Source organism: Eschrichtius robustus, chromosome 1 (genome assembly GCF_028021215.1).
Source record: "Eschrichtius robustus isolate mEscRob2 chromosome 1, mEscRob2.pri, whole genome shotgun sequence".
Taxonomy (NCBI): Eukaryota; Metazoa; Chordata; class Mammalia; order Artiodactyla; family Eschrichtiidae; genus Eschrichtius; species Eschrichtius robustus.
In genome coordinates, this window is record NC_090824.1 from 186,869,465 (window position 1) to 186,888,601 (window position 19,137).

Below are 19,137 nucleotides of genomic sequence, written 5' to 3' on the forward strand. Positions count from 1 at the left end.
GTTAATCAAATGAACCCAGCGCCTTATAGGGTAGCCCATACCCTTCCCGGGTCCCAACTGGCTGGAAAGAGAACTGGAGGAGATGGGAAAAGGAGATGGGAATATCTTATCTTAGAATAAAGAAGAAATCCTTTCCCTTGTTTAAAAACACAAACACACAAAACCAAAAACGGTTCCTCTTATTTCTCTTGTCTTCTGTGTCCATTTCAGGTTCCTAAAGGAGACAGAGAGGGAGAAAAGGAGAGAGAGAGAGATCGCGCGTGACAGAGAAAGGGAGAAAGAGGGAGAGAGAAAAGGAGAAAGAAAGCTTTAAACAAAAGACGAGCAGGCGCAGGCAGGGGTCTGGAGCCCTCCTTCAGGGACCTCTCTGCCTGTAGCCTCTCCAGTCCCTGGCCCTGCATTTTTGGGCGTTCGGCAGGCGTGGCCGAACCGGCCCGATCCCGCGCTCCACGCGGCCGGAGAACTGGAGACAAAGCCCAAAAACCAGTTCCACTCCCCCACCACCCCCCCACACAGCGCGGCTCGAGCCCGCGTCCGGGGCCGGCGGCCTGCGGTCCAGGCTGTGACCGGAGAGGGGCGCCGGGTCTCCTGCGCCCGTCCGCGGCCTCGCCGCCTGGGTCGCCCTGGCCCGCCCGGTTCTCCTCGCAGCACTCAGCAAGCTGCTCTCGTGGGCTCGCGAGTTCAAAACACGCCTTCTCATCCACGAAAGCCCGGACCCCCTCGCCACTTTCTTCCCAGGTCCCGCAGCGTCTCCAGGGGTCGCCGTGGCGCTCCCGGCCGGAGTCAGCTTCCGCCCTGGGCCTCGGAGGCCGAGCGGCCATTTACTGCCCTCTGATTGCGCCAGGACCAGGTTAGCTCATAAAGCCTTTCACACTCAACAATGGGGATTTTCTCAACAATTAACAAGAAACAACATAATAAAGCCATTTACAAAGACCTTGCTATTTACTATAAATTAGGCACTCTTTAGAGACCAGTGCGTAATTTCACACACTTTACAACTGGGACTGCATCTTAAACACCCGGGAAAACAAGCTTGTTGCACTTTCCTGTGACCTGTCTGCGGTGCACCTCTGTTTCCCCTCTTCCTCTCGAAGCAGCTTTGTTTGCATTGCTGCGCTCCAACCTCCCCAACCCAGGCTGGCTTTCCAGGTCACTGTCTCACGTTTCCCGTTTCCAGGTCATCATTCCACTTTCAGATGCAGTGAGCGGTTCCAAGGGACAGGAACCACGGCGCCAAAGGAAGTAGGCCTGGCCGCATCGCGTTTCCCCGACTTGGGGGGTTCCGCCGGGCCTCGCCGGCGCGCCCGCGCCCTCCCCCGACTCCCGGTCTGGGCTCTTGGGCCACTTCCCAGGGGGCGTTCGCAGCCCCGCCGGCAGCCCCAGAGTGAAGCCCCATCCCTTTGCCACTTGCGTTCCGCAAACGCAGTTGGAGGCATTGGCCAGCCCTCCGCCCAAGGCGAAAAGCTGGGCCCCATTTGCCTGGGGAAGAGAGCTCAGGCCTGGGCGAGAAGGTGAGAAATGGCCAGGCGGCGTGTGCGTGCGCGGGGGTGGGAGATGACTCCGGGCCACACAAAAGGAGCGCCAAGGGACGGAAGGCGGTCCAGCCCCCGAGGGCCGGCCCCGGGGAGAAGGCCAGGCCGGCCGCGCGCCCCGGCGCCCCTGTCCTGCTCCGGGTAGGCCCGGCCACGAGGTCGCCGGGCAGTGAGGCCGCACGAAAGGCGCTGGGGGCCGTGCGCACGGGGGTACGGGCCTTTCCGCCCGGGGAGCGGGTTGGTTCATTCCGAGGAGAGCAAGAGCTGGGCGGGAAAAAAAGTCACAAAGAAATTTGTTTGCCACCGTGCAAAATGGCGGCATTTGCACATCTTTCTGGTGGTGGCAGTGGCCCAGGCCAGAGAGCCGGGAGCTGCCCTGGGTCAGCGCGGTGGCCGGAGCAGGCGGGGGAGAAAGGGACCCTGACGCCCCCTCGGCTCCCGGGCCGGCCTTCAGCCTGCTCGGCTGTCCCCTGCCTTCCCCCCCCAAAGCCTGCCAGTCCCCAACCCCGCGCCAGCAGCCCCTGGACACTGACCCCTGTTTACAAACACAGCCTGGGGGCGGGGTGGGGCGGCCGGAACGCGGGCTGGCGGGGCGGGGGAGGCGGCCCGCTCCCGAGGACGCCCCCAGCAGAGAGGGACGAGGAGTTGGTGCGAGAGAGCGGGCCCGGCAGCTGGAAAGGACTGAACGCCTTGTTTTTGAAACTGTCAATTCCCTCAACCCCTATTGTGAGGGCTTCATGCAAAACATCTCAGGCCTTTTAAAGTAGGAGCTTGTGAGGCCGCCACAGTTTGAAAAGGAGCGAGAGAGGAGAGGGGGCCTAGGGCATGGGCAAAGAATGATAGCTGGCCCCCCCCCTCCTTTTTTTTCCAGCAAAAGAGGGCCAAACAGGTAAGATGCAGCCCTCCCCCACCTCCTAGATCTGCCCTACGTCCCCACCCACCAGGCTAGTTTGCGAAATGCCCTCTGGCCTCGGGAGCAAACCAAAACCAAAGCTAGCATTAAAAATAGCACTTCCTTACAGGGAAGGGGAAAATCGTGGCGAAGGCCCGGGTGACCCGGAGGACTCCCTAAGGTGGAAGCCCTGCTCCTCCTTGCCAGTTTCCTGAGGTTAGTTGATGGGGGAGCCTTTAAATCTCTGCTCCCCCCGCCACGCCAGTTTGGCTCTAGGAGCTCCCTTTTTCACATTCTTTTCAGCAGGAAGTATTTTCAAGGTGAAGCAAAACTCACCACATTTTCTGTCTTTTGTAGATGCTAATACTTTATTATTTTTTTAATGGTTGTGTTTTTGTTTTTGTTTTACCATAGAGGATTTTTGTTTCCTTTGAAAGAAAAAAAATGCTTTTGAGGAATTAGTCTACATCTCTCCCTGCATGCACACAAAACTAGCATTCTCATATCAGCAGAAACTTCCAATTCTAGTGACTAGAACTTTGAGGAATTTCTAGACCATTGAAAGTCACCCAGACATGGATAAGATAAAAGTCCAAACACCAGCCCATCTAGTTTATGTTATTGCTGTTTAGTGGTGGCTCCTTGTTGTTGATTTTAAAATAAACAACCATTATTGAGTATACTCCACTGTAATCAAGTAAGCCAGTACAAAAGAATACCCACTTTAAAAAGTAAATAGTTGAGAAAGAGCACGCTGCATTTGCTAAAAAAGGCAGATAACCTGACTGTGGAAGACAGAGTACACACATCTCTTAAAAAAATAATTAAATCTTCATTTCACAGTCTTATCAGGAAACTACTTTTACAGGAGACCAAAAATAACTTGTTTCCACAAAAAAGTCAGAAAAAGAGCCCTTTCCTGCATTTTTCTTACACCTATAAGTGTTGAGCTTTAGACACAGGAATCGGTGACCCTGGAACCATATAGTGCCTTTTTAAAAAAAATTCTCTCACCTGAAAACATTTAAATGTAAAAATGCAATCTATCAATGGAGGTAACTTTTGTTTTTCTCTCAATAAGGCTTAACTTTTTGAACAAATGGGACATTTATAGCATCTTAGAAAATCTAGATACTGTCATTAATCATAAACCAACCAAAATGAAGTAAACTGTACTAAGAATACAGCAGAATGGGAAAACAGCTAAGGGGCTCCCAGAAATTGAAAGAATACCTTGAATTTACAAGTTACTGTATACCATTTGGTACACTTTCCTAACAGAAGCCCCAACTCAGGTTTTGCTCTGGTTGGCTGGCTTGTGGTAATACTGTGGGGTGAAATTTGTGTTGACTATTTCATTTCTTTCCTTTTGATGGTATCACTCTGGAATGCCTCGGCCTCCATGCTGCTCATTCTCCAGTTGCTATAAACTGAAACTATTGATTCTCTGAGGGCTGGAGACCAAGTGTCAAAGCTGTAGGCCAATATTTTATGTCAGAAATTCCATAGGGTATATTTGTTTTAAATTGTGCTTATTCCATCTCGCAGTCCTCCCACACCCAAGATCTGTAAGCTTCAAATATATTCTCAATTTATAATTTAGGCACAATGATTCCATAGCCAACAAGAAAAGTACTAGTCTAAATGTAGTAGTCATACTTTGAACTTTCTTGACTTAGCAGTAATTAAAGAGTAGAAATTACAGACTTCCAGTGTGTGTATGTCACACTTTTTGCAGATTGATTTTACAGGACAACTCACTGCACCCAAATTCTGTATTGCCTTCCAAAGAGGAAAGAACTGACTGAGAAGCCAATGGTTCAGCTTTCTGGAGCTTTAACTGTAACTTGTACTGGTCTTTGAAATTACACAAACATGAATTCAAGGATAACATCCCCCAATTTTTGCTTTGACCATATCTATCATCCCAATAAAAAAAAAATCCATTGAACCTACATCTGGCAACATTCAAGAAGGAAAGGAAGGGAGGCAGTTCAAAGCATCTGTTTACTCCATCCAAATGTATTTGGATGCAGGTACTCTCAGACTCTGTCCTTTACAATAAGAGTAAAACCACAGAGCATATACAGCAATTAGGGCTGAGACCATCCAGATCTATCTGAAACATTTATAGACAAAAGGAAAATTTCAAAGGGAATAGGAATTAAAAGGTTAAGAAAAAAAAACTGAATTTCCATGAGAACTAGTGACTTAAATTCACACAGTAAACATTTCATTGATGTTTTGTTTTGTTTTCTGATTTATGATCTATATATGCAACTTCTTAGGTTTAAGATGGCAAAGATCTGAGATATATAATTTGTCAGACTAGGGGAGGTGGACCCAAAATTATTAGGTTTAACTTTCATCAAAATAGCAAGTGATCTCTGCTTCACTTTCTTAAACCTGAAACTTTTTGCACTTGATTTGTAACAAGTGTGTAAAGTTTTGTTGTTATTTAGGAAGAAATCCACCAGTGTTTTGCACAGAACCTGACTGGCCTCATCACATGGTGTTACAACAAAACATTACACCCAATAAATGCATTTCTTTCAGGCAAAAACATTACAAGTGAAAATGTCAACAAAACCATTCATTCCTGTTAACTGTTCTCCAATCTGGAATAAGTAGAAATGTATGGAACCAGGAATTTTAAACAGTGTTTTTAATTGAAAATAAAGCTAAAGCATGCTTTTCAACAGTGCAAATTTCCATAATTTTGATTTACTGCTTTCATCATCACAACATAGTACACCAGCATGGCCCTTACCAAGGGCTAGACCCTAACCATTTGCATGTTGAACTACTTTGATTTTAAGTGCAAATATAGATAATCACCTCTGATTGTCACTTGCAGTAGAAACTCTCCTGCTCTATACACAGGATGGTCTGAAAATAGAAGTTTAGAGAGATGCAGAGAAAGTAAAAGGTAATAAAATCCAAGTGCCTGAGTTCTGGTACCAAAAAGCCCTGAACTAACTGTTATTTTTCATTTGGGGTATTCTTATACTTCTGACCCATTTTACTTTTCTCGGTCGCTTTTACTGCTTTGTCACTATAAAGAGTCAGACCATAACATATTCCGCTATTAAGAGAAATATTTTCATTGTTTTGCAAGTTTGAGGAGTCATGTTCAGACCACAAGGTAAGCAGGACAGTAGTAAGAGTCACCTAATTTAAAATTTTGGGTGAGAACACAAAAAAGGACTTTTCCAATCGCAAGGAGTGCCCGTAAAAGTAAAATCACACCCTTTACAAAAAAAAAAAAAAAAAAAAAGAAAAAAGAAAAGACAATATTATATTTACTTTACTCAGTATATATGAGGCAGCTTTTACCAGCATTCAATCAGGACTCCCCAATATTTCCACTCAAAAAAATAATAAGTGCAACGACTCTTGGAGAGGAAATGAGGGGAGAAAAAGATACCCCACAAACAAGACCTCCAGTAGAGAACACTTTGGGCTTTCTTGCTACCTCACTGTGTAACCATGTAACCTAACAAACTTTCACTGAATTAACAGTTACACTTTCAGGTCTGAAATCTAGTGCATAAACTTAATGGCTCATTGTAATATTTATTATTCAACCTTTTGACATTTATTTGTAGCAGTTGAATTGAGGTACCAGGTGCATTATTAGCATTGAAACAGTAAAGTGTTCCAGCTCTACTGTAATAACTGAGTTTTACTTGAGTCTTTAGCCTGAAGTATAGTCTGTGGAATGTAAACCAACCCTTCTCCCACCCCGCCCCCACCCTACTCCAAAAAAAAAAAAAAAAAACCCGCAATGGAAAAAAAAGTAATCCGATTTCTGTCTTCAAAATGCGATAAACCAGGACTCCAAAAGGGGTGTAACACATTAATGGACTTGTACAAAGCATCCTGTGCAGTTTACAACAAAAGGAAGGGAATATGGTTCAAGAAAATATCTTCCAAAACGCTTTTATGAATTAAATTTCCTGAATTTGTGACTAGGTGGAAGAGGTATTGCAGAACCGCCCAGCTGCCATTTCCATATAGGATGGGCCTTGTGAGGAGGTTGGGAATCCTTAGTGGTGTTTAAGGAATATGCTGGCCACAAATCCCCATCCTTCCCAATAATGAGTGATGGTGGACAAGGAAAATTTGCCATGAAATTAAATGGCCTTTTCACTGCTGATGCTACATTGCTGGCTACCTTTTTGCGTCTGTTTATAACTGTAAAATCATCCAGTGTTCCTTCATGTGTCTCAGTTTTACCTGTAGGACGAGGACTTCTAGCTGATTTCAGATTTGGTTTGACTGGAGGTGTCTGAAGTACAGGTCGCTTTCCCAGTACTAGTGTCCGGTAATTTTTTCTCACCCTGGCACCAAATTTATATTCCCCATCCTCAGGTTTTGGAGAACCTAAAGTGCATGAAAGGCCCTGACTCTGAGCCAGTGGATTTAAGGAAGGAGTTTCTTTTTCAGGGCATGCAAAACCTTCCTTGGCTGTGGTTAACAAGGCGTCCTCCTCTTTACTTTCAGTCACACTGTAAAACTCACCCTTTGTATCATTGCACTCGCACTTTAGCTTATTTGTAATAAGGTCAGGTTCATATTCTTCATTAGCACTACTGTCTTCTACTTTGATTTTAATATTGTGCAGAAATGGCAATGTCTTGTCGCCTGTGTCAGTGCAGGGATTCTCGGCTTTAGTTGCTGCTGCTGCTGCATCCACCTCGGGATCAGTTGGCGAAGAGGGCAAATCCGTAGCAAATTCAGTGCAATGAGGGATTTTGGAATCTTTTTCTGAATTTGCTGCCACTCCTGAAGAATCATTACTTAAGAACCTAGCAGCTATTGTGTTGTTATCTGCACAGTATGTAGTAGGAGTTGCTTGTAGGCATTTCCTAGCCTCTCGGAGTATTCTTTGTTGTGGAAATGCATTGTTTGTCTTTGGGCTAGGTGAAGAGGCCCCCTCCGCCAGGCAGTTAATTGTCAGCTCAGTTCTCTTTACAGTACTGGAAATTTCAGAGTGTGGGAATGTAATCTCAGATACCCTATCGTTCCTTATCTCTGCGAAACAACTCCCCAGGCTGGCCGGGCAGTACACCGGAGACGCTTTGGGGGCCCAGCTCTGCAGATTCCACTCCTCGGGCGACTCCGCTTTGACACTACTCTTGAGGTCGGGAAGTCTGCCGGCATCCTCGAAAGCAGAGGGTTTGGTTGCAGCGGCGGCGGAGGCCAGATGGTACAAGAAGTTGGCCTGCGCCTGCACGCTGGGAGGCTTGCAGAAGCTGGTGCGCCTGAAACGGATGCTCTGCACTGACACTTGGCTGGAGCCGGAGCTGGAGTCCGACTCCGTGGACGAGTCCTCCTCCTCCGAGCTGACTTCACTGGAATCCGAGGCCCCACTGCCCCCCTCCTCCTCGTCCTCCTCCTCTTCCTCCTCCTCCTCCTCCTCTCCCTCCTCCTCCTCTTCCTCCGAGGACACAGAGTTGCTGGAGCTAGACAAACTGGAGCCAAAATCTGAGTCGTTGGCTGCATGGTCCGAGTAGGAGCTGGACTCGGAGTCGCTGCTGCAACTCTCGGGAAAGCTGCCCAGATGGGGCTGCGGCCGGTGGTGATGAGGGGGGTGGTGATTCGGCTGCGGCTGCTGGGCCCTGTGGTGGTGGTGGTGATGGTGGTGGTGGTGATGGTGGTGGTGGTGATGGTGGTGGTGGGGAGGCGGGCAGAAGCTGTTAACCAGATGAAACCTCTCCAGGCAAGTGGCCCCGGCGGCCGCCGCCGCCGCGGCCGCCGCCGCGGCCGCCGCCTTGGCTTTGTAGGACCTGGGCAGCAGAAGCAGGCGGCGGGCGCCGGCGTGGGGTTCCAGCAGGCAGTCCTTGGCGCCCCCGCGCTTGCGCTTGCACCGGTAGGTCAGGCTCACGGGGCCTCCGGCGCTCGCCGCCGCCTTGGGTTGGGGCCCGGCCGCCGACGCCTGGTAGTAGGCGGCGGCGGCGGCGGCGGCGGCGGCCGCGGCGGCGGCGGCGGCGGCGGCGGCGGCGGCGGCGGCAGCCGGGTGCTTGCTGCACAGCAGGCTCCGAAAATAAGCAGGGTCCGAGTGGAAAGCGACGTAGTTTCCCTGGAGCGGGGCAGTTTCATAGTTTAGAGGGGGTTTGCAAGGCGAGCGCACGATTTCCGGGTAGTGCGAGCCCGGGTATTTGCTAAAAATCTGAGGTAGATGGGCGGCTGGGCGCACGACGGCGGCGCCCGGGCGCGGGGACTGCGCGCTGATTGGCAGGGGCCGCGCGGCTCCGCTCAGGCCCCGCCAAAGTTGGTGCTTGTCCTTCCAAAAACCCGGGCGGGGGCTGGCGGCGGCGGCGGCGGCGGCGGCGCGCTCTGGCGGCGGCGCCTTTGTGGCCAGGGCCCGGCCGACCCTCCTGCGCTTGGTCTTGAGGACGCGCTCGGTTTTGCAGGAGGTGTAGAGCGCTTCCACGTCTTCCCGGGAGATGAGAGTGCATTTGGCGGCGTGGAAGGCGATGCTGTTGATTGCCTTGAGTTTCCGCAACTCCTCCAGATCGCAGTGGTGCTTTTTCACTTTCAGATGATCCATGCGCTTGTGCACGGTCGTCCTCGGGATGTTTTTCAGCAGATCCGTGAAGACTTGGGAGAGGGCAAACATTTGCTTTCCTTTAATGATGAGGTAGCCGAGCCTCACGCCATCCACCTCTTCAAAACCTGACTTCAGGTCTCCCATCTCGGGCACTAAACGATCCCCACCATTTGCAGTAAATATATACGTGACGCATACATACACATGTATGTATGTTAATCCTCCACCAGATGCTGCGTGTGTCTCAAGGCATCCTGCTAATAAAATAACAAAGACTGTTATTCCCGGCGAAGGGAGTGCCAAACTCTAGGCGAAATTATTGGGGGGGGGGAAACTATGAAATTACACTGACTTGATTCTTGCTTTTTTTTTGGTTTTCGTTTTTTTAAAAAAGAGGGAAAAAACCATCCGGTTTCTGATCTGCCAGTGTGTTGGTCTAAGTCCCCGATGCAGATCAGTACCTGGGCCCCTCTATTCCTTCCTTCTCCATTGGAGCACTATGATAATGGAATGTGAAGGGAGAAAGAGAAAAGAAATGCAGCTGCTATTCCCGCCGCTGCTTTAGCTACAAATAAAATGACAGAGTGAAGTGAGCTCGTCCGGAGACACCTTCATCAATTAATTCCCCTAAAGCCAGCGCTGATTGGACACTCCTGACAGGTGATGCAATAAAAATTGATATTCCACCCCTTCCCCCCAAAATCTCCCACTAATTAGCATACCCTTATACTGCCACCTCCCCTCCCAAAGTAAATAATACAGTCGGTATATAAATCTTTCCATTAAACTATCGGAGCTCAGAAACAGGCTGACTCACAGACTTCATCAGAAGCAGTGTGTGTACGCTTAAAAAAAAAAAAAAAAAAGCCCTGTATATTCGCCTTTAAAGGAATATTGCCTATTTTTGCTTTATTTGCATTTTACTGCTATAGCTATTATCATTTCAAAGAAAAGCATTTTTAAAACATTATCAAGCCTAAATACATATACCCCACCCCCTTGTCCTTTGGAAAATGGAGCTTAAGTGAAAACGTGCAGAATAGCCTGGTATTTCCCTTATGGGAGTGGGGAAAGGAGCCCGGCTGGGAGCTCCAAAGTTAAATCCGCGCAGTGAACCACCCCAGCACAGACTTACGTTTTGAATTTCTCTCGATATTCCTTGTTTTTTTTTTTTCCCCCCCCTAAAATGCCTTTTTACAACCAGAAACAAAGTTATTTGACCAAGGAAGCAGTTCAAGGCTCCAGCTCCGAAACACTGTAACAATTCAACTGGATTTTGGTTCTCTGCTGGGGGGTGGGGTGGGGAGGAGGTAGTTTCACGTCAGACCCATAACAAAGCATAGATAAGCCAGAAATGTGTACACTTTTCACAATTAACCAGGCTGGATTGGAGGCGGGATGGTCCTAGAGTCCCCAGCACAGCCTTAGCCAGGGTCCTGTTCACGACAGGTCAGAATTCCATGGAGCAGATTGCTTCTGTAGCAAAGAAAAGAAAATGTAAAACGCCCAAGGTGCTTCCATAGGTTTTAGGTAATAACGATGAAAAGAAAGTGCTGATGTACGATGCAGACTACTTCAGTGGTCTGTGATGCTCTTGGTTGGTAGGTAGTTTAAATGAATCTTCCACAACTCCCATTTTTTTTCCCATGAAAGCCAAGCATCTGCTCAAAAAAAATCACTTTGGATGAATATCAATATTGTTTAACCTCTTCTTAGTCAAATTAAAGTATATCTTGGTGTCATTTTCAAGGATATCCAAAATATTGCCAAATGAGAGCAAAGGTCTTCCCAGTCGCATTACCACAATCCCAAGGCGGTTTGTTGGCTGCTTTGCAAAATTCAGCAAAATCTTCTTAACTGTTCGGTGTTTGGAACTACAGCATAAATGCAACTCAGGCATTTATATGTTTCCTTGTTCTTCCAAAAATAGACACATCCGTGTGGTTAAAAGAATAAACGGATATTTCTGAGCCTGCAAGAAAAAAAATGTACAATAATTTCTTCCTTCACATTCAAAAGTTCCAGCTTCCCCTGCTCTGGTCTGGCTAGCACAAGCAGGTATGGCTCAAAGAGAGAGAGAGAGAGAGAGAGAGAGAGAGAGAGCGAGATTAAAAACCGAGGAATCAGACATACAAAAAGGTAGTTTGCATGAAATGAAATCTCAGCCATAGTTCCCCACCCCCACCCTCATCTTCCCTGTAATTTCCCAGGAATTTTGAAGAGAATTGGGAATTTCAAGAAGTGCATCCGGAAATTAAGAAAGCCTATTTAAGAGAGTCTGTAACTCAGAGGTTGGGATTTGAAAAGTCAGCCCTGGACTACTGTTGCACTCAGCACAGATGTAATCGCCGCTCTTCAACTTAATCAATGTGTGTACAAACCGCGATGTCTAGTTCTTGCCTTTGAAATCTAAGGCTAGCATTTCCATCCAAGAAATCAGAGCTACAGCAAATTACATTTTTGTCCCTTGAATGAGAGAAGGATCATTGAATGGATCTCGTGATATTTCAGGCTTTAAACGTAACCGAGAGGCAGCAATGAACAATGCCTCGTCACAGCTAATACCATCCACCGAGTTGGCTTTCTTTTGCATCTGGATCTATCACACCGCGTTTTTCTCTTTCACTTTCGCAGGAGGCAAAATGCTAAAGGTTTAAGCAGAAAGCAAAGTTTCCAGGAAAAGCAGATGCTGGTGTTTTTTTTAAAGTATAATGACCAGAATCTACTGCCAGCGACAATAAGGTCGTTTTAAAATTCCTCCTGATGCACTTATATACTGCCAGCCCTCTCCCTCCCACCCCACCCCGTCCAATTCCCCTCCCCCAGCTTTAAGATTTCCACCAAAGACTCAAACAGCCAAGAAATAGTAAACTCAAAAAAAGCCTCTGAGAAGACATTACAAAAGGTTGGCTAGAACATTCTTTTTTTTTTGGCCAGGTAGTTCTAGTTGTTCTCGATTCCTATTTAGATTTACACACACACACACACACACACTCTCACACTCCTATTCCTCCTGCACAAGGCAACATGACTTAGTAACCATTTCAAAATCACCTTTTCCTCTCCTTCCTCCCCTTCCACCTTTAAAATACTGGCAATATGGGTGGTTTTTAAAACTAACAGAATAGTATTTTTTAAACTAAAGTTACAATCTGTTGGGTCAAATGGAGAAAAATAAAGGCCAAAAGATTTGGGAACTGGGTCTATGTATACAATTTATGTGAATATCTTTGTATGTGCACTCAGGTACCTTCACACTTATACATTTTTAATACTCCTATTACACATCTTTCTTCTTGTCTAATACATTCTTTTGTTCCTTTAACTTCCCCATCGGGGTGTGTGTGTGTGTGTGTGTGTGTGAAGGCGTGAGCGCGCGCGCGCGCACACACACACACACACACACACACAGAATGTGACAGACAGCTTTCTTGTGGCCATCAGGACACGTTGTATATCCGGGGTCTTCTCCAGGCACATTGGGGGTCGATCCCGATAAAAAGATCTAGCAGAGGCCCCTGAGCGCTCACACATGAAAGGCAGGGGACTTTAAGATGGATTTGCATGCACACAGGGGATTTCGATCAATAGCTACCAACATTTATGGCTTAGATTATTAATGTGAAAGCTGGCCAAAAGAATGGGGATGAAAAATTAAAGGTGTCTGTTATCAATTATGCTTAAAGTTATGCAATAATTTACTTACTTTGCCTGGATGTGCAGATCCAGATGTATAAAGTACTATTCTTCAAAAGCCAGGGGGTTTCTTTGATAAATATGTTGACCATGTCAGCCGCCTCTACAATCAAAGATGAACCCAATTCAGATGATGGACTGTATTCAAATTCTTTTTTAAGAAAAGATATATCAACTTCTATGTTTCTCAAACACATATACATATGTGGGTGGATACGCCCAAATTAACATTTATGTGTATATCCATCTCTGAGGGTCCAGGGGATTACTTAACTGAGAATTCAGGCATATATATGATATGCATTGAGTTTGTTAATTAAATGCGATTATTTAGTCAGTGAGGAATGCATAACCTACACACTTTCATAAAAAGTATTTTAGCTTTGAAAACAAAGCTGCTTGCTAGAGGAAGATCCTCTGTGGCAAATACAGACAGAAATACATAAATGTCCACTTACTTCTGCATTTATTGTAAAAAATCAGCACTTTCAGTTTTTAAAGTGATGGGCTATGAAGATATGAACATATTTGTCTTTACTTATCCTGTGTTGATGTGCTACATTTATCTTCAAATGTTCTATTTTGATTTATTTTCACTGTATTTTATGTTTAAATACCATTGCAATTCAGTCTGACCTCTTTCCTCTGGAGCGAAGTAATGCACACGGCATTTACAGTCTTTTAAATGGTTAGCTGGGAAATGCAATAGCAATTTGCAGAAGTAGTTTACTAATGGGGAAAGTTCTTTTGAAAACCTGAAGGAAAACCTAAGAGTACTTTTGCATTTCTACACTACAATGTCATATAATTAAAGTACTGAAGAGCATTAAAATAATCCTTTCCCTTCCCAGCCTTCACCCATACATACATAATTTAAATGAGGATCACCCCCCTCCCAATCCCACCACCATCACCTAACTCTTCACCATATACATTTGTTTTAGTGATTGCTGGCACATTTTGTTCAAAATGAATTCAGACAGAAAAGACTAAGGAACATCACAAAGGCCTCAACAATGTAAGTATACTGGTTAGAAGAATAAAAGAAGTCCCTTGTACTGTTAGCCAAAAGTAACTATAATACTTACAACATAACAAAGTCTAAAATAATAATAATTTAAAGTCTTATATGGCTGAATTAATTGAGGATATAGGACAATAAAATCTTGTGTGAGAGTCAACAGTTCCTTACCTAAATTTATGTCATATCACATGTTCTCTGCTTTTGGGGAGGGGAAAATGAGAATGGAGGAGGAGGAAATGGCTAAATTAAGGAACAACTTAAATTATAACTTAGTACATTTTCTTTAATATTTTTCTTTTTTGTCTCATCCAAACAAATCAGGGCAAGTCTCCAAAAGGGCCCATCCTTCTCTTCTTAGGCATTTAAAAATCCTGTTTTTAACAGAAGTTTGGGACACAGAGTATATGCCATATTGTCTACTGACCCATAATCAAAATGCAGTGACCTTCTACCCTTTTTTACCCCCTGACCCATCTTGAATTCAATGCAGCCTTTATAACTTTGCAAATCCTTGGAGGTAAAGGGGGTTTTGTGAGGCTTTGTTCTGAAAAAGCCCTAAGAGTGTGCTTTCTAAATTAGACAAAGGTAAAGCAACAAACCCTAGTGGACAAGATTTTATACAGGTGAGCAATAGGCAACTCTTCAGATAACACATATTGCAAGCTAAAAAGCAGTTATAAACAAGGGAGACAAGAAGGTTACAGATTGTGTCAAATTAGAGTGTGGTACAAATCACTTTCACGATGTAAGAAATGGTTAGGCCACAATCTTCCTGCTCTCCTCATCTCAAGGGCTGTGGGGGACCCTAGTGACCATGGAAGGAATGGGGGGGGGAGGGTAGTAAAGAGAGAAGGGAGGGAGGGTGGCAGGGAAAAAAAGAAAGGAGCAGGACCTGATCTGAATCTACAGGCACATTCCCTTATCTTTCCTGCTATCAGCCAGCTTAAAGGACACCATAATTATGATGGTGATAAAACAATGCCTGCTTATGTGTGCTGAATAAATAATGTTTACAGCTCAAGAATCTTTTAATTCCAATTAAATGCCATCAAAGAAAAGCCACTTTTCCTACTGCAACTGCCTTTCCCCCAATTATCTTGTTTTGTTGCAATATTTTCCTATGAGACACCAGGGCCTCTCACAATTGATCCTGAATGTAGAAAAAAAAAATCAGAGAAAGTAGTGTTCAATGTTGGTGTATCAAATAATACACAAACCTCAAGACCCACAATTTATTTGGATTACCCCAATTTTTGTTTATTTCCCATCAGGGCCAAACGTGTAGAAACCGAAGTGATGACACTCAGTGCTGAGGCCTACCTATGGGCTGCTGAAGCCATACTGAAATTCTGAGCACCCATGAGGGGAGAAAGGAAAGATAAGGCATGTGGGGCCTGATGGTCTCTGGAAAGGGAATCCTCTGGTTCTGTTCCCCTGGCTTCAGCCCAAATCCTTCTAGGAGCACTGGAGCCAATCACTGTCTTCCACTGCTGCAGCTACTGGGCGCACACAAAAAAGCGGGAGATCAAAAAACCCCAAGTTCACATTTATGGATACACAAGGATCATTTCGTATTCATGACTTCAACAAATCACATCATAATCAGATTTAAACAGGGTTTGGGCAGTAATGCCCACCAGGCTGGACACTAAATACTGACACATATCACACGCTAACCAGAAAAGTCACTTGCTAAATTTTGGAATCATAGAGTTAAAATTGTCTTTCAACTTTAAAAATCTCACTTTTTGCTTTTGAGGCCAATTTTTACACTAATTCATTTCAAGCAAGCGCCTCTCTTTAAGTCATTCCACAACGTTATAATTCAAATTTCTCTTTGCTTCCTTTCTCAGTTCCAGTAGTGTTTTGAAAAAACACATGGCATAACAAACGTTATGGAAAACCCACTCGTTCCGTTAAATGTCCATACAAACCTGCCTTGTTACTCCATCTGTCTAAGCAGCACATTGCTAAGAAGAAACTTAAACACACACACACACACACACACACACACACACACTTTCCTCGAAGAAATATCTAATATTTCTTGGCAAATTCTATTTGGTGATGTGGTACAAAAATACACTAGTAAAAAATTTCAAGGGATACGTAAGTTTTCTGGGTACTTGCGGGCCCCTTTCCTTTTGAAAGTTTAGAGCTCCAATACCCTCAGTTCTACTGGCAGAATTAGGATGGACTTAGAGGGTCCTAAACGTGACCGATTCACTAAGGCGGGGGGCTACAGCTTGCAGCAACGTGCTCGGCAACTTAATCCTACGCTAAAAGAGGGCAGAGAACGAAAAAGAATGGAATACAAACTCTCCCGACATTCGTAGTTACTTTCAAGGTGGATTGTGTATTTTAAGGCTGATGGGAACGTCTGGTTTTGGGAGCAAAAAGAAGAGAAGGTAAGTGTTTGTCCTTGTATCCACCAGTTCGTAGAGAAACAATGAAAGAACAAAGGGAACCACTTCTCCATCTGAACATTTTCTGAATCTCCCTCTGTTTCAAGCCAGAAAGCGAGAGGATTCGCTTTACTCTACCGTAAGCAGTTGTTGCTAGGCTTGCTGAACTAAGAAAGAGAAAGAAGTTGATCGGCAGTGTAAATATGGACTAAATAATAATAATAAAGGCTTGCTGTGGCTAATCTCCACAGCTCCAGTCGCAGCAACTTAGAGCAGAAGTTGCTAAATGCAGGAAGGGAAAGCCCAAGGAAGAACCTTTACAGATTTCAAACTCAGTCACTTAAATAGTCTTACTTGCTTTTTGAAATGACTTCTGCGCACAAAATATGTAGGTTACTGTCTATGGGAAAAAAGAGCGGCATACTGTTTAGGTAGAAAAATGTTCTCTATTGCTATGTGGAAAAGAATTTTTCTAAAGGAAAGGGGATTCAAGAATTGACGCTACTGTTTGCTGATAGAAGAAATGGCAGCAGCGGTGGCTGGGAAAGGAGAGAGTCGTATTTAAATGTATGTGCTTTTGGGTACGGTGGTTATCGGCAAGTCTGCCTTTGTGGGTCTGTGTGGCTGAATGAGTAAGTGACCGAGTGCAGTCGGCATTATATAAATGGATCGGTGTGTGGGGGGAGCCCCCAAAGCCGACGAGCACGTGAAACACACATTTTTTTACTGCCCCCCAAGCGGCGACCAAGCCCCCCTCCACCCTACCCCCAAATCCGTATATTACCTGCCCAGTTACAGTGACACATGTTTATGTTTATAGTCCTGGTTTGTAGTAGTGTCAAGAGCCGCAGCAAGAGAAGGGGGAGGAGAGAAGAGAGGGAGGAGTAAATGCAACCACCCCCACTTGTTGTTAAAGCAAATTTACTGCGTTATTGCAAGCCCGGTACGGGGGGCTGGGAAGTGAGTTGAGAGGAAGGGTAGAGTTGGGTAGTGTGTTGGTGGTGGAAGGGGGGTGGGGTTAGGAGATACGGGATGGAGCTCCTCTGCTCCAGCGGCCCGGGAAAAGCAGCGCGGTCAATAGGGGAGCATGCTGGCGCGGTCGAAAACAAAAAGGTTCCTCCTGCTCGCTGCGTTCACGTGGGGGGGATCTGCACGCCGGGCTCCAGGGCCCTGACCTCTGACCCCGGCTCCTCTCCGCGCTCTCCCGGTGCCGCGCGGCCACTTTTTACCCAGGATCCCTCGCGCGGGCCGCGCTCGTGCCGAGCTCGAGTCCTTCTTAATCCTCCATTCCCCGATTTCCATCCCCTCCCCCTCCCGCCGCCAGCCCCGGGGGAGGATTCTCCGGCAGGGAACCCCCGCCCCAACCCCCACCCCGAGAGCCCAGGCCTAGACGGCCGCAGTCAAACCGGGTGGGGCGGGGAGTGCAGAGCCGGCCTCCCCTGCCGGGCCGGGGCTGCGGGGGAGGGGAGGGAAGGAGAAGGGGAAGGGGGGAGGGGATCTGAGAGGAGGGGGCCCGGCGGCCAGGCCCCGCTGCCCTGCGGCGGCCTGGACCTGTTGACTGCTATTGGTCCACCTCGTCCTGCGCCCTCTCCCTGCCCGCCGCAGCCCCGGTCCTTCTGCGGAAACGTGGGGAGGAAATAAGGATGGCTGTTCTCTCCGCCTCCCTCCAACTTTAGTTTTTTCTTACGGGATGAGAAAGCAAAGTAATCTCATCCGCTGCGCCATCCTTTCTCATAAAGTACCGTCATGCGCGGGCCCGCCGCCCTCCCGGCCCCCGCTATTTAAAACCTTCTCTCTTTCCCAGACTAGCTCCCCTGCCCGGAGCCCGAGGGCCCTCGACGCCCCCGCTGCGCCTCCCCCCGCCTGGCCCGGCTTCGTCTCCAGCGAATTGTGTTGCTTTTCTTCCCTAGAAGCTTACTCGTCCACGTTCCACTTTTTTACCATCCCAGGAGGCGTAAGATAAAACCTCTGATTTGCTGCGTGCTGCCGGACACATTCTCTGTCCTCTCATCAAAATGCACTTGATGGAGAGTTTAAAATAACAGTATTTAAAGGAGGAAATAAAAAGAGAAGAGAGTTCTTTTGCCAGGTTAGACGACATAAATGCGTTAAAATTAAAAAGAAAAAGACGTATTTAGAGTTAAAGGTTTTATGGGATTTGCTGTAGTTCCTTCTAGGTTTTGGATTTCCTGGGGGCATCTTTTCCAGAGGGAAATAGCAAATGGAAATTAAGGTGGAAGTGAGACATCTCAACCACTTCCGAAAATAAAGGAGAAATTTAGAAAATATATTAAGGAAATAGCGGGAAGGCGGCCGCAGCGAAAGCTGGAGTCGCCGAAGGCAGCGCCTCGGTGTCGCAGTCGGAGAAAGGAGGGCCAGCCCGGGGACGGGAAGGAGGCGCGCGGCGGCGAGGCGAGCGGCGGGCCGGGCCGCGGCGCTCGGGAGGAAGGCTGAGGCCGGCAGTGAGAGCCCGAAACCGCGGGCGGGGAGGGCCGCGGTGGGCGGGGGCGGCCGGGCGCGCGGCCGGCGCCGCCGAGGAAGCGGGAGCCGGGTCCCGCTCGCCCGGACGCCCCCATTGTTCGGCCCTCGTGCGGCAGTTCGCCGGGTGCGTCCTTCCCGAGGGAGGGGTCCCCCGGCCCGACTCGGCCCCCACCCCCACCTCCCCGAACTGCAACGCTTGGGCCGGGTCGGGTCGGCGCGGCAAGTTTTATGATCAGTGTCGGCCCGCGAGGGGTTCCCAACTCCAGACCGCGTAGGAAGAAGGCTTTACAACGTGCCGCTAAATTGGAGGAAGCTGGGCAAGGCTGCGACTCACACACGAAAAGAAGAGGGAAAGCAGCATAGATATGTTTGCAAAGTGATAAGTAGATAGAGACAAATGTGGGCGATTTTTTTTTCTGGATCTGGAAAGTTAGAGCCCATCATATCCTATTTTAAGTCTCTTTAAATGTATGGATTCGAAAATGAATGTCGGGATTCAAAGGAGTTCGGAAAAGCACGTTTCGCTGTCTCTATTTGTTATTATTCAG

At 47.0% G+C, this 19,137-nt stretch overlaps 1 protein-coding gene across 1 annotated transcript; it reads right to left on the bottom strand.

The window, feature by feature from the left end:
• Window positions 1-6,370: 6,370 nt before the first annotated feature.
• On the bottom strand, window positions 6,371-9,127 carry SKIDA1 (SKI/DACH domain containing 1). Its single transcript, XM_068538599.1, has one exon. It carries the CDS (start codon window positions 9,125-9,127, stop codon window positions 6,371-6,373), a length of 2,757 nt encoding a protein of 918 aa, XP_068394700.1.
• Window positions 9,128-19,137: the final 10,010 nt, after the last annotated feature.

What these genes read in the sequence shown, in the direction of transcription:
- SKIDA1 (XM_068538599.1), bottom strand. Translation starts at nt 9,127, where the DNA reads ATGGGAGACCTGAAGTCAGGTTTTGAAGAGGTGGATGGCGTGAGGCTC.